The 13,409-nt window shown below is 39.3% G+C and overlaps 1 protein-coding gene across 3 annotated transcripts in view; it reads left to right on the forward strand.

Moving 5' to 3' along the window:
- Positions 1-13,409, forward strand: part of TMX4 (thioredoxin related transmembrane protein 4) — a 79,003-nt gene that overhangs the window by 1,751 nt on the left and 63,843 nt on the right. The window contains exon 2 of one of the 3 annotated variants that reach the window (XM_076335124.1): positions 414-548. In XM_076335124.1, the coding sequence (XP_076191239.1) occupies positions 415-548 (134 nt within the window). In that variant the 5' untranslated portion in view covers position 414. Of the gene's footprint in view, positions 1-335; positions 549-13,409 lie in introns of those variants that run through there. The other 2 variants (XM_076335125.1, XM_076335123.1) reach the window with 2 other exon arrangements.

Consider the following 13,409-nt stretch of genomic DNA (forward strand, 5'->3'; position numbering starts at 1 on the left):
GGTATCTGGTATTTCAGATATGAAGTATTTTGTTTGGAGCAATTTTGTGGCTTTTCAGACTCAAGTATTTTAATCTGATGGTATTCGGCTGAAGAGAAACATGCCTTTTACATGGCAGACACCTAATGGATTTTGCATCAAAAGGAGGAAGAAGCACAAAAGGAAATGGCACTGTGACTGTGCCTTTTAAACAACAGTTCTGGAAAGTACTTATGATTCAGCCTTTGCTGAAATCCTGGGCTCAGTGAAATCAGTGGGAATTTTAGTTTCAACCCAGATAGCTAGCTTACGTGTTACCGCTATTGCTTAATTAGCATCTGCTCCAGCTAAGAATACATTTCTTGGTACGCAGTACATACTGCAAACACTTAAATTAAATGTATATCTACATTCAAGCTTTCTTTTCCACAAAGCATGGGATCAGTGACCTGGAAGCCAGCTACGCTCAGCAGGATTGCTACACCCGGAAAGAGTATGAGTATCTTATCATTAGATGATTGGACCAAGCCTGGCAAAAGAAGAACCAGACACCTTTCTCCAAACGTGCAGTAAGCCTCACTAAATATCTAAAGCGTTATGCATGTCTTCTATTTCTTCTTGACTCAGCCCCTTTTAGTTCCAAGAAATTAAAGGAAAGATGTACTGTTAGAAATAAACTCGGCAGAGGGCTTATTCAGGTAGTTATTCAAAATTGTACATATCAGATGTGATATTGCTTATATTGCTGCAGGAACTGATTTCTGGACGTTTTCATTTTTGTAGGTTCAAAAATCTCAGCCTGGACAGTAAAATGATTGCCTTATGTAAATAATACAAGTTACTGGAACGCAATATACATGTAAAGCATTATTTTTTATATAATGCACTTAGGTACCGATACTTCATTTCCAGGGGAATAAACTGAATACGCAGCATGTTTTAGAGACACATGTGGAAATGTATGTAGACAAATAGGAGAAAGGAGCAATAACTGATTTAAGTAACAGATGGCGTTGATCAAAGTCAGGTCAAATGAAGATATGGCAAAAGCTATACTGAAAGACTGTATCATGAGATGATATGAGAAATGCATTAAAAATAAAAGCTACTCTTTTAACTTTGATCTCAGGGAAATATATATGAAATATCTCAATGTCACTTGCTATCCTGAGTTTATTGGTGTAAGTTTACATTTTGAAAAGAAGCAGCGGCCTCAGCCTTGAAAATGCTTCAATGCAATGGTGTACCTAACGTACTAAGAGTTAAACATAAGTGGCAGTGTTTGCAGGATTTGGGATTAAAGATAAACTCGGCTTCACCCAAAGTATATCATCCTAACTGCATTTTAAATTAGGCCAAATGATACTTTAATTATCAGTGGGAGCAGGATCATTAAGTTCTACAGAACAATTCTCCAGAAAAGAAATATAGAAAATTTGACCCTATCTTTCTAATAAAAGCTCAGTCATTCTGAGAAAAGCGCCTTTCAAATAATGCAGACAGAACTCAAATCTTACTAATGAGAGACGAGTGCCACAAGGTGTAGCGAAACTGCCTTGTGTGTGACTGTCGTGTTAACAAATGAAACCTACCAAATGCAGTAGACCCAAGAGAGATCATAATTATTTTTTTTAGTCACTCATTTACTAAAAGAATTCACCTGTTAAATTAAGACTTCCATAAACTCATGGCCAGTGGCCACTGGAATATGTTTATGTTTAATGTGATCCATTTACTAGGTGTCATACATACATAACAACAGCAGTCAGATATTCATCTTTATGAGTGAGACTGAAAACTTATGTGGCACAGCCACTCAATCAGGTGACTCTTCAAGAGTGAATATAAAATTCTGGCACACAAAACACCATAGCAACAAAGACAGCCTGGCAACAGCAGCTGCTGCACGAAAAGAAATTGGAAGGGGAGGGGGAATCTTATACAAAAGTCCATTTCCTGTCAAAATCAATTTAATTTTTTTTTTCCTTCATATCAGCGTCACAAATGTCTTTAAAATACTGGGAGAATAAAGATTAATGCACCATGTTTGAAATTACGACACAAATAGTGTCTTTGTGTATATGAAATGACCCAATCACTGTTACACTCACTGGGACCATATTTTACTCTGGAGAGATTGACCGGATACACAGCTGGCACCTATGGATCCCTGGGCCGGAGGAAACAGTTCACGGTTCTCCGTACAATGCCCTATATGAGGAAGAACGAACCCCTGATGGTTTGGACAGAAGATGCTGCCGAACAGAATTCCTCACCCACTGGCACCCGAGACCTCCACCATGACTCTTTTCATGTCATGGTAGGATTAATTCATTTCTGTGGCAACTAGCAGAGCTCTGTGCACGTGCTTTTCACAGGTGCATTTCATGTGCAGAATCAGAAGCTCAAACTGATCTGGATGGAAATACTTAACCTTTTACTCAGAAACTTTTCTCCCCCTCACTCTGTCACAGCCCTGAGAGCACTAACAGGCTGTAATGGCCCTGATCAGTTCCTCCCTGGGGGCTGCCCCCACCCCTGCCCATGGCCCAGGACCCCATTTCATCTCGGCCTGGGGCTGTCAGGCCCTGCCCCAGTGATGTTGCAGGATGCCAGTCTCCAGCTCCGCCACAGCCCTGCCCGGCCACGGGCCCGCTGACCCGGGCCCAACCCATGGACTGACGTCCTAGCCTGGCCTCAGCCCAGCCCCGTCCCCATGGCCCTGCCGTCCTGGGGCTGTGTCTGACCCTGCTCACCCTCACTGGGCCAGATCCTGACCCCTACCCACAGGCTGCCATCCTGCCCCAGCCCCGTGGAGGTGCCTGATGCCCTGGGCTGGGGGCTGCCCCCCCAGCCTGCCTGGCTCTTTCGCTGGGGATGGTGGGGTGGGCCACAGCTGGTGAGGTCCTTCCCTGCTGCCCCTCCATCCCATGGGACCCCCCATGGCTCCCAGCATCCTGGCCACCAGGGAGCCACTGGCCCTTGTGGTGCACTGACACTCCTACCTAACTAACCTCTATGTTAAAGAAACTATTTCCAGAAGAAGAGTAAGTTAATGCAATACTTGCACAGTTAGAATCACAAGTCGAAAAGTCAGTAGGTGCATTCCCTAGAAAGTGTTAATTCACCCTTTTTTATGTAATATAACCTGTTCTTGCTTCCCTGTTAAGTTTATAGCATAATAAATTTTTGCAGATTGTTAAAACCAGTCCATAAAACATACAACACATTGAAGAATGCTGAAGTTAACTGTGAAAGACTTCATGGCCTACCAGATTTGTTAAATCACAGCTGGTGTAAACTGTCAAAGGTCTGCTGACTTCAAAGCTGTGCATTTGTTTATACCAGTGTAATGTCTGCACCTTTGCCTTTTTTTTTTTTTTTTTTAATTCTAGCTCTTAACTATTGTCCCAGCTGTATAAGCAGATTAGAACTAACTGGAAAGCACACTGTCTCACCCGCTTTTATTTACATCCAAGTTTAGCTGTGAGTCGAACTAAAAGACAAAAACATTAAATGGGATGGCAAAGCAGAAATTGCCTTGAAAAAATCCCCAACCCTTTTGGAAACCAAAAATTATGTGTTCTGGACTCTGTAGCTGCCAAATGAACGGGACCTCTGTGCTTCATGCAAAGAGGAGACTGCCCAGTTTATGCTTTTTTTGCAGTGCCTTAAAATTACAGAAATCCTCTCATGGTATCTTTTGGAAGCATAACGAGACAGTCAGCGTACACTTTCTCTGGATTCCCCTCTGTAATTCCCACAAAACTATTACGTGTACTGCTATGACAGAGCAATATTCTGCTTCTAGGAAAAAGGAAAATAGTCCTCAGCTATTTTCCACCGACACGACGGTGGAGTCGTGTCCCATGGAAGCTAATGAATTTAGGCCTAGGTTACAAGTTTGGTACAGTTTTAGAAAAATTAATATATTAAAGCTGGAGGCAGGATGGTTTGTCTTTAGAAAGGATGTGAGATTATGAGTCTGAAAAAGTGAATTCTGTTCTCAGATCTGCCCCAATCTTCTTTTCTTAAACTCAAATGAATTACTTAATCTTTCAGGTCCCTCTAGATGACTCTTGCCCATTGACAGTTCCTAAAGGCAAGCAGCCCAGCATATACATGCCCTGGATTTCTAGAGACCACCATAGCACAAGGGCTTGGTTTAAGTAGCTTAAAAATTAAGCTGAAGTACAGCAGGTGTACTTCATTTCCATTAAACATTTATAGAAAGGGTTTTATAATTCTTTCAGATGATAAAAAGCTAAGGAGAAATTTTGTGTTGAGTTTGTTGCATTGGCAATTTGACATATTTCCAATTTATTTATTTTTTTTTTAGATTTCCCAAGTGCTGTTGTGTCTTTTGATACTCCTCACAAATTAAGCCAAAAAGATTTTGATGGTATATCTTATCTTGAAGTAAAGCAGCTCATTTAAAATTTTATGTCTTGCTATAATCCACTAACATTTTTCCCTATTCTCTTTTCAGAATTACTCTTATAATACACTATTCTGAATCATCACAGATTCTCATTCCCATTCTGGCTATTTTACAGAATTTGCAGTTGTAAAGGGTGAAATTCCACAACTGACAAAACATTAGTCACAAAGCAACAGAACACCATTTACGTAGTTTTAAACAGTTGCTCTAAACTATATTTCTAAGACTTGGAGCAATTGTGTTGTGATGTAAATCTTGAGCCACAATATCTCTTAGAATGAATTGTAACTCTTAATGGCGAAAAAACAACTCCCAGTTCCATTTCAGAGAAGCTGATTTAAATTTAATTCAGTTCTTAACGTTGCTAATCTAAAAAAAGCTCTGGTCACTAATAACATGTCTAATGGAAGAGAGGACTAGTCTCCTACAATCGACTAGCAGCCTAAGCACAACTTCCCAAGTCAGACTAACTAAGGATGACAATGTCCTCCATGACCATAAAGCTCAAGCTGAACCAAATAAGCTAAAAGCTATTATGGCCTATCCAAACTCTTATGCTGCCTAATCATTAATAATTTTAGTAAGGATTTTTCAAGATTTAGTGCATTCTCTTGAAAAAAACAGAGCACCGTTCACCAGGAACTAACAGTAGCTGCTGCAGTAGTCTAGGATTTAAGTAAAAGCTATGAAGCCAGAAATACAGTTTCAATGAATGGTTCGGTTGATGGTACTGTCACTCGGTGGCAAGGAAAAGCACTAACAGGTAAAGCACTTGGCTGTCTGGGAGGCAATCCGCTCTAACAGGATGCCTGCTGAGCAATCAGAAAAAACATTTACCAACCTCCCAAACAGGAGACATTGTTAGAAGCATAAAGACATTGTCAGAGAAAGGTAGGAGGTTAAACGGAGGAGGAAAAATGCCTTTTTCAAAGAAGACCACAAGCTACATCTTGGTATTTATCGAGCAAAACATAGCTAGCAGGAGGAGGAGAGGAAGAAACAGCCAATGTCTGTCTATTCCACAGCAGTACAAGATCACCAACAAACAGTGCTGGTCGCCTTACTCCCATTTTCTCTTCACATTTTGTATCAGATGTTAAGCTGCACAATACCCAAAGTCCTCTTGTTCCAGGAAAAGAGAGATGAAGAGGACTAATAGGTCAAACTGAAAGGGCCCGATCACATTTCGGTCAGCTTTGATGGGAGTTCAAACAGGCCCTTTGAAAGCGAACAACATAAATTATCTTGCAGTTATCTTTTTATGGGATTATGCAACCGTTTTGATGAAACAGCTGATGATTAATTTAGGATTCAACATTCATTTTCCCAGTAGTCTTGTAAATATATAAAAGGTCATGACATAATTTCAAATAAGGAAGAGCAATTATTGTAAAGAAATCTCAGGTTTCAGAGCAGCCAGCAGATACAGAACTGCAAGCAAAACAAAGCTAAAAGTAAGCATCACAGACTATAATAAAGAATAGCTCTTGACTTCTCTAAACACAGTGAGATTTGCAGTAGCCATAGGGAATATCTGGCGCACACACTGATTTGAATTAATATTCCCACCATCAGTGTTGCCAGTATTTCACAGATCACCTGCAAGCAGACTGTCTGCTTACAAAATTAATCTGAATGTAAATGCCAATTAAAGAAAGTATATTTTTTATTTATTCAACACAAGAACCAAGAACAATAGACATTATTTGCTTTTACAGTGCCACGAATATGTTAACTTATTTATAATCTTGTAATACACCAAGAATTCAACCATGACTATAGCCTCATTTTGCACATACACATTGTTAGCTGTTTGGACAAGGGCTGTTTATTACTATCTAAGTCAGCGACATAGACGAAGAGAGGAAGCATGCTCAGAGTGAGTATTATCACTCCCCTAAGAGACCACAGTCTTACAAGAAGTCTTAGACAAGCTGAGAACTGAGTCCAGATTTCCAAGAAACCTAATCAAATATGTTTCTCTGTTCTCCTACATGCCTCACAGCACTGATAAAAAAACACAGATGTTTTAGATATGATGCAATAGCAAGAACTAACAGAGCAGTATAGGGTGGGGGAAAGGATCTTGTGATTAACGTTACATAAACATCAATCGATGGTTAGCGTTTAATATTATTTGGTACCAAGTTTGTCAACAAAATTCTATCCATTGATACTATCTCAAAGCTAACATAGTAAGAGTTATTCTTGAAGAAGTATTTGAATTAAAGCGTAGCTGCCTTGCAGACTAGTTCAGGAAAAGTGCATAAAAGAAAACAGAGGAGAATCAAAGAAATGTGACTTCAGCTTGGCATTTCAAACAAAGTCACCAAAAATTCAATAATGTGAGCTCATCACTACAAAGTCAGAGCAGCGTCAGTCCTGCTTCAAGAGAGCTTCAAATCCAAGTGCCTGATCACACACAGCAATGATCTTCCTTGGCATTTCGCTGATTTCCATTGAGCTGTAGGTACTGATTTCTTCTTAGGATCAGTTCATAAAAGGTAATTTTCACAGACAGAAATGGGACATGGGAACTCAAGAGGCCCTTAGCGTGGAGGCTGCATCTATTTAAAAATCCAGAATTTTACATGCAAATTGATGATGGGCATCTGTTTTTGAGAGGAGATGCAAAATGCTAAAATATGACTGTATTTGGACAAAGGTAAGCTCTATTTTCTGTGAGGCAGGCATTTCAGAGTCAGAGCTCCTTGCTTCTTTCCTTTCTCTACCACTATTCATCAGTGAAAACCTCCTCCTACCTCAAATTACTGATCTAAAAAATGGACATGGGTATTACCTGATAAGCATCTTGCAAGCGGTAATTAATATCTAATCGCACCGTAGAATGTTGCTAAAAAAATGCTAGCTTTATTGTAGAAAAATATAAAACACAGTAAATGTTGGCAGTGGAGACACAGGCATTGGGTTGGGGCCAGTTTGCTTCACTAGCAGAAAACTGTTTCCCTCTAATAATTTTGTGGAAATGATCTGGCCTTTTACTTACGTAACATAGTAGAGCAAGAAAGTGAGGAACCCACTCCCCAGATTCTATGCCCTCAATATCAGCTCCGCATCTTTGTCTCTACTATGGGGAAATTCTCTGCACGTAAGACCTCCCTACTTATTTTTTCAGCGTCTTCCTACACCGGGGAAGAACACGTACATCTCAGCCCATCCCCATGCTCCAATATTTGGCAGAGGATCATTTCATTTTGTACTAGAACTGTACAGACTGTACACGGTGATGTTCTAGAAATACCAGACTGTTAATACAGGTGAAGAATTCCAGTTGTTACATGTGTGAGCATGGAAAAACTTTGTAGTCAACAGAAAATGCGATGCAACCCGCAAAGAAGACAAACTGTGAATCTCAAAATATTGTGTTGATTGTAGAGGAAAGTTCATGCATAGAGTCAGTATTTCTTTTTTGTAGTGTATCTTAACGACATGCATCTCAGACTGCTGTATATGAACGTCACAGTTATGTTAACAGGTAATACAAAACATGATCAAAGTTTAATGCTGTGGCAACACATGCAGAAGGGGAGGGGTTTCACTAAACGGAAGCAATAAAATAATAAAACTTGTGGCATGTGTGCAAAATCTGGAAAAAAAACAGAACAAAGATCTGTAGAAACAGTTTTGCAGAGTGCCCTGAAACATTTATGATCACTGAAAGACTAGCAAGTTCAAACCAAACTGCAAAGATACAAGAATGACTGATTTATATATAGCCCCTAGCAGGATACTCCAAAAGTGCTCTAACATACTACCACCACTGGTAGGAAATGGCTGACTTCTGATACGCCATGGAGATGCCATGATCTTCCCACTTTCCTTCCTGATCTGCTTTGGAAGATAATGGTTCTCCACAGACTTAGACAAGGTTGGAAGGGCTGATGGGCTTTGAAATCTTCCGTTCTTACTTGGTGGGCGAATCACTGTTCCTCAGTTCTGTACCAGCCTGAGCAACTTATTCACGTTTCCTGCCAGATGGGATTTTGTCTCCCTGCGCAGGTAGGCATCGTGTTTGAGAAGCTTTAGGAAACACCAGTTTGCCGGCACTGCGTTCAGTGGCCTGGAAGGGCTGGGTAGCAAATTGCTTGTTTCTGGCAAGACAGCGTGTTGTATACTCTCAAATACCTTTGCGTGTTTCTGAATTGTTTCCACCAAAGCTAAAAGTGTAATTATCTGAGAAATACAGTTTATTCCTCCATAGAAAAAGAGCATTTCAAATAAGACTAGGCTGTGCTCCTGTTTAGATTGACAAACAATTTTTTTCAAACCTCTGTTCTCATGCACACATCTTTTATAAGAATTAGCATTTTGGGATAGTATTTTCTCAGCATACTGTTTTGGTTTTTTTTTATAAGAACATTGAAAATGAGCACTTTTTAAGTATTTTCTGAGGCATGAGAAAGGGAATTGATAAGCCTTTTTCCCTTTATGTGGATAAAATAAGTGATATAGGTATGTTGTCTATGCATGCACACATTCCTACTTATATTAAACTGTAAAAATATTATGCTTGAAACATGGCATACAGGTATGCCTTCATGGAGAACTAGACCTCCCGCTGCAATTTTTTTCTTCATTTTCTAAATCAAATTATTTGAAACATTATAATTTTTCAATAGAAGGAATACTTATTTTCCTCTCTGCAACACTTAAATCCTCAAGCCCAATTACAGCTCCTTTTGCCAGCCTCTTAAAACTCATTTCTGCCCTTAAAGAACCAGCCTGCTAGACTGCAGCATGGACCAATAGATAAATCACAGCTGAGAGCAGTTTATGAGGCTGTTAGCTTAGGAAACCACTAGCCACCACTTCCCAAATGAAACAAAATCCATCAGTTCTTTATTTCCCTCCTGTCTTTAGGAGGCAGCAACCAACCCTTGCCACAGCCACCTCTTACCTGTGGCCTGCACCTATCAGCTCTCAGGACATAGTGGAAAAAATGGAATTTATATGTAGCCGTGCTCTAGGCATAGTGGGCAGGTGCTGGGATTAGTTGCCTTCCGACAGTGCAAGAGTCTGCTGCACTCAGCTCAGTTCCGCTCCACTTCACCTGTGCACTTGTGGCTAAAAAAAGCAATCGATCTGAAACCATGCATGCAGCAGGCTAAGACTATTCATGTATGTCAAATATTAGCCTGATGATCGGAAGGCATGTCTGGAAGCACATGGCAAATCCGTGAGGGACAGAAGGTGCATCTTCTTCAGGATTCTGGATGCTGCTGCCAAAATGTGAGCCTGGCCCCAAAATACGAGCGAGGTTTGGTGACAGGAGAAATGAATTGGCCTTGCCTTTTGGTACTTCAAGCTGAGAGATGGAGGACAAGGCTACTCTCAAAGTCACCAGGAGGTAGTGTTTTAATCACACCAATGCACAACTGTTATATTTTCAGAGTGTATGCTGTATTCCCAAATAAAGGTTTTCTTTTTTGGCAAATCGAGTTGAAGTTTGAGTGAGAGGATGCCTGTTAAGATAACTGGGGAATGTATTTGGAGATACTTGACATTTTGGCAAAAGGGGAAGATTCATACTTGGGTAGCACATACTACATACAATAGCTATTTGAATTTGGCCTGTACTGTTTCCAACAGTTTAGCATCAGGAGGCTTTTCTGCATAACGCCTTTTTTAAGCATCTCTAAAAGCTTAAAAAACAGATAGGAGCTAGATTTTTGCTTGAATATATAAAATTGTGTACTTTAATGAAGAATCTTAACCTCTGTGGAAGACCTCCTTCCTTCTTTCTAAGACATAGACAGCCACAGCCCACCTCTAATGGTAGCATTTCTATGGTCTGAGAAAAGGCTATTAGGAATATACTGCCTTACAGTGCTATAAAAATGAGTTAAAAGCCATTTTGCTGCTAGGTATTTTATATCTACAGCTACTCAGAAAGAAACCTGTCGTCTCTGTTATAAATTTGAGAGAGGGAAACATGTACAACACATCTTTATAGGTAGAAAATGAAAAACGGAAGGTTGTTTTATGTATAATATATAATACCACTGACAGTTTTCAGTGTATGAAAATACTATTAAATATTTAAAGGGATATTATGTGTGTCCCTTAATACCAAATGATGCAAGATCAGCTGTGCATGAAAAATAATGATATTATCAAAGTGAACTGTGTCTACTGAAGATATTTGGTAACTGTAATAGAATTGCTGCACTTACATCTTTGGAGATATTTTCATTCTAACTTCCTGATCTTGGGTGTTTAGTTGTCTGCAGTAAACACCCTTTGGCATGACGTTTCTCTGCCTTTCCTGAAGTTACACTTTCGGAAATGGGCGTGCTACATGCATAGAGACTGTTTTGCTCTCTAGTGGATTTGTTATACTGCATTATTTAATCCGTGCAGACTCTCTAGGGCTAACTAGGTTTGACACAGTGGCAAATGGGTGCTTTGTCTGTGCCATGGCATACAAATGAGTTTCCCCAGATACACTGAGAAATTGCTACATTGCATTCGTGATCATTTCCCATGGCATTAGTATTCATTCTTGATTAGCTCTGCTTGCTTTACCTGTATCACACATTTGAGTCAAAAATTTGTTTCATATCTCAGGTAAGCAACTTTGTGGATAGATAAATATTAGTGAGGCGTCTGCAAAATATACTCACATTCCCCCTCCATTTGTAATTTAAAAGCCAGCCTTTCTGGCACAGTTGTAGCCCACATGGAACAAAAAGAGGCTACCACGCAAAGTGGATATGGAGTGCTGCCAGAATCTCTAAAGGAAATTGTGTAGTATCTCTACACCTCCATCTGCCTGTCCCCACATCAGTAAGCAAGAGAAAACTTTATGTTCTTCTGTGGCAATTTGTAACCCACCACAGTACATAGAAACTGGTTTAGATACTGACAGATAAAGGAGAGGTTACATTTTGAAGCCCTCACCCTCTTACAAGCTAAGCTTAAACTGCCCCAAAGGCCCTCTAAACCATCCTGGCTGGCTGTGCCGAAACAGCTCGGTTGCACTCCTAAAATACATCCAGCTGACACAGCTGTATCAAAACCTAAAGGTCTTAAAGATGTGCCTAACGTAGCAACATAGCCAAACACATTCTGAAGCATGGGACTAGTCACCAAGTGAAGACAATTCACAGGCTTACTAGTAAAGCGTTAAATAGCCCAGTCATTAAGGAACATAGTGATCTTCAAATCCTTGTGCAACAAAACACTGTATTATTTGTCTAAATTCAGGAATCTGCATGGTATAAATGTAGCTGCCATGGTTTGTGATCCGTTAGTGAACTATTTTATATAAAGCACCATAATAGCTTTGTGATTTACACTCACTATTTAACACTCTCTCTAACACCAGTATTTTGGCAGTGATTTTCTTGTTGTAAGTGTTCAGTAGAGAACAATTTTCTTGCAGTCAGTAATTGCCACATCTCAAATAATTCTAGCCTTTTAGTATCGATTTTCAGAGAACCTTATGAAGAGTTACATATGAATATTCAAGAAGTATTGTATTATAAATATAACTGGTGGAGTACAATATATCAGATTAAAAGAGAAAGATCCTTACTCATTACAGTATACTTCTAAAATACAGCAATAATAATTCCTTTTATATTTCAGAAATAAGGCTCCTAGCACTGGCACTTGGATTTAAATCAAACTTATTCTCAAATGATCAAAGTCTTTGTAGTGTAATTCTGGCATATATTATTTTTAGGTTGCATTTGTAATACGTGTTTTCTTTACTCCAGGTTTAGCCTTGATGATTTTCTTAAATCAGTTAGTCTTTCAGCTGAACTCTTCCTTAATGACAATAAAATCAGAAGCTAATGCACGTTTGGTGGGGGTAACTTCCCCAGTCATGCCAGTCAACAGGCATTTACAATAGACAAGTCTTTTACATAGGAGACCTGTGAAGTATGAAAGAAAAGATGGATAACCAGAGCTCGTTTCCATTAACAGGACAAGTTTCTCAACTGTTTAATCAGGCTGTACTGCAAGTTTTGTGGCTTCACATGAAAAACTCCTGACAAAGGTGTTATTCTGAGAAGCACGAGGAAAGCGCAAAAATGGTGTTTGTAGAGCCAGAACTTGTGCAAAAGGACCAACTTCAGAACAGTAGCTTCTGCAATTTGCAAGATTATGAGAAGATGGCAAGAGCAAAACCCCAAAGGGATACTGAAAGAACTGACTATAAAAATATATAATAAAAGCACGTATAGCAAAGGCCTGCTGACATATGTAAAGCACATACACAGCCTTCAAAATTTCATACAGAGAGGAAAGCAAGAGGTGAGAGTATGAGCATTTACCACAAGTCTTCTCCCAGTAATATTTTAGATCTTCCTCCATTAAAATTAATCTGCCACTTAGAAGTAAATCAAGATCCTCAAGTGATATGAACTGGTACAAAGCAACAGAGCAACACTAATTCATAACCCCCAGAGATCTAGAAAAAATCTAGCTCATTTTAGTCAATAAAAGCTAATGTTCTTACAGACAGACTAGTCCCAATGATTACACAAAAAATCTTCTGAGACAAAACATGACAGCTGTTAAAAGGCAGAACCCGAGACTTAACATTTATGGCAATAATTTGGAGAAATGATTAAACAATTGTGATCAACATACGAATCATAAATTGAAGCACCATCTGTTATTGGGACAAGGACAGTAGAAGGACCACAATGCTACTATGACAAGTTCTAGCCCATCTTTTACTCATTTATTACATTTGGAAGAACAACACACACTAAAGGGTATATAATTATCTAAGGGACAATTTGTACACTATCCTAGAGCTATAAACTTATATGTGAACAGAGAGAAAAGAAGATATCCATATTGATAAACAATCTTATTTGGAACAACATTTGGTAACTGACACTGCTTTTTCAGAGATGTCATAAAGATGACAAATAAAAAATCCAGGATATGCCTCTCAAGGATCCATGCTTGCATGGAATATCAAGACATTAGTCAGCGGCTAATCCTATAA

Source organism: Aptenodytes patagonicus, chromosome 3 (assembly GCF_965638725.1).
Source record: "Aptenodytes patagonicus chromosome 3, bAptPat1.pri.cur, whole genome shotgun sequence".
Taxonomy (NCBI): Eukaryota; Metazoa; Chordata; class Aves; order Sphenisciformes; family Spheniscidae; genus Aptenodytes; species Aptenodytes patagonicus.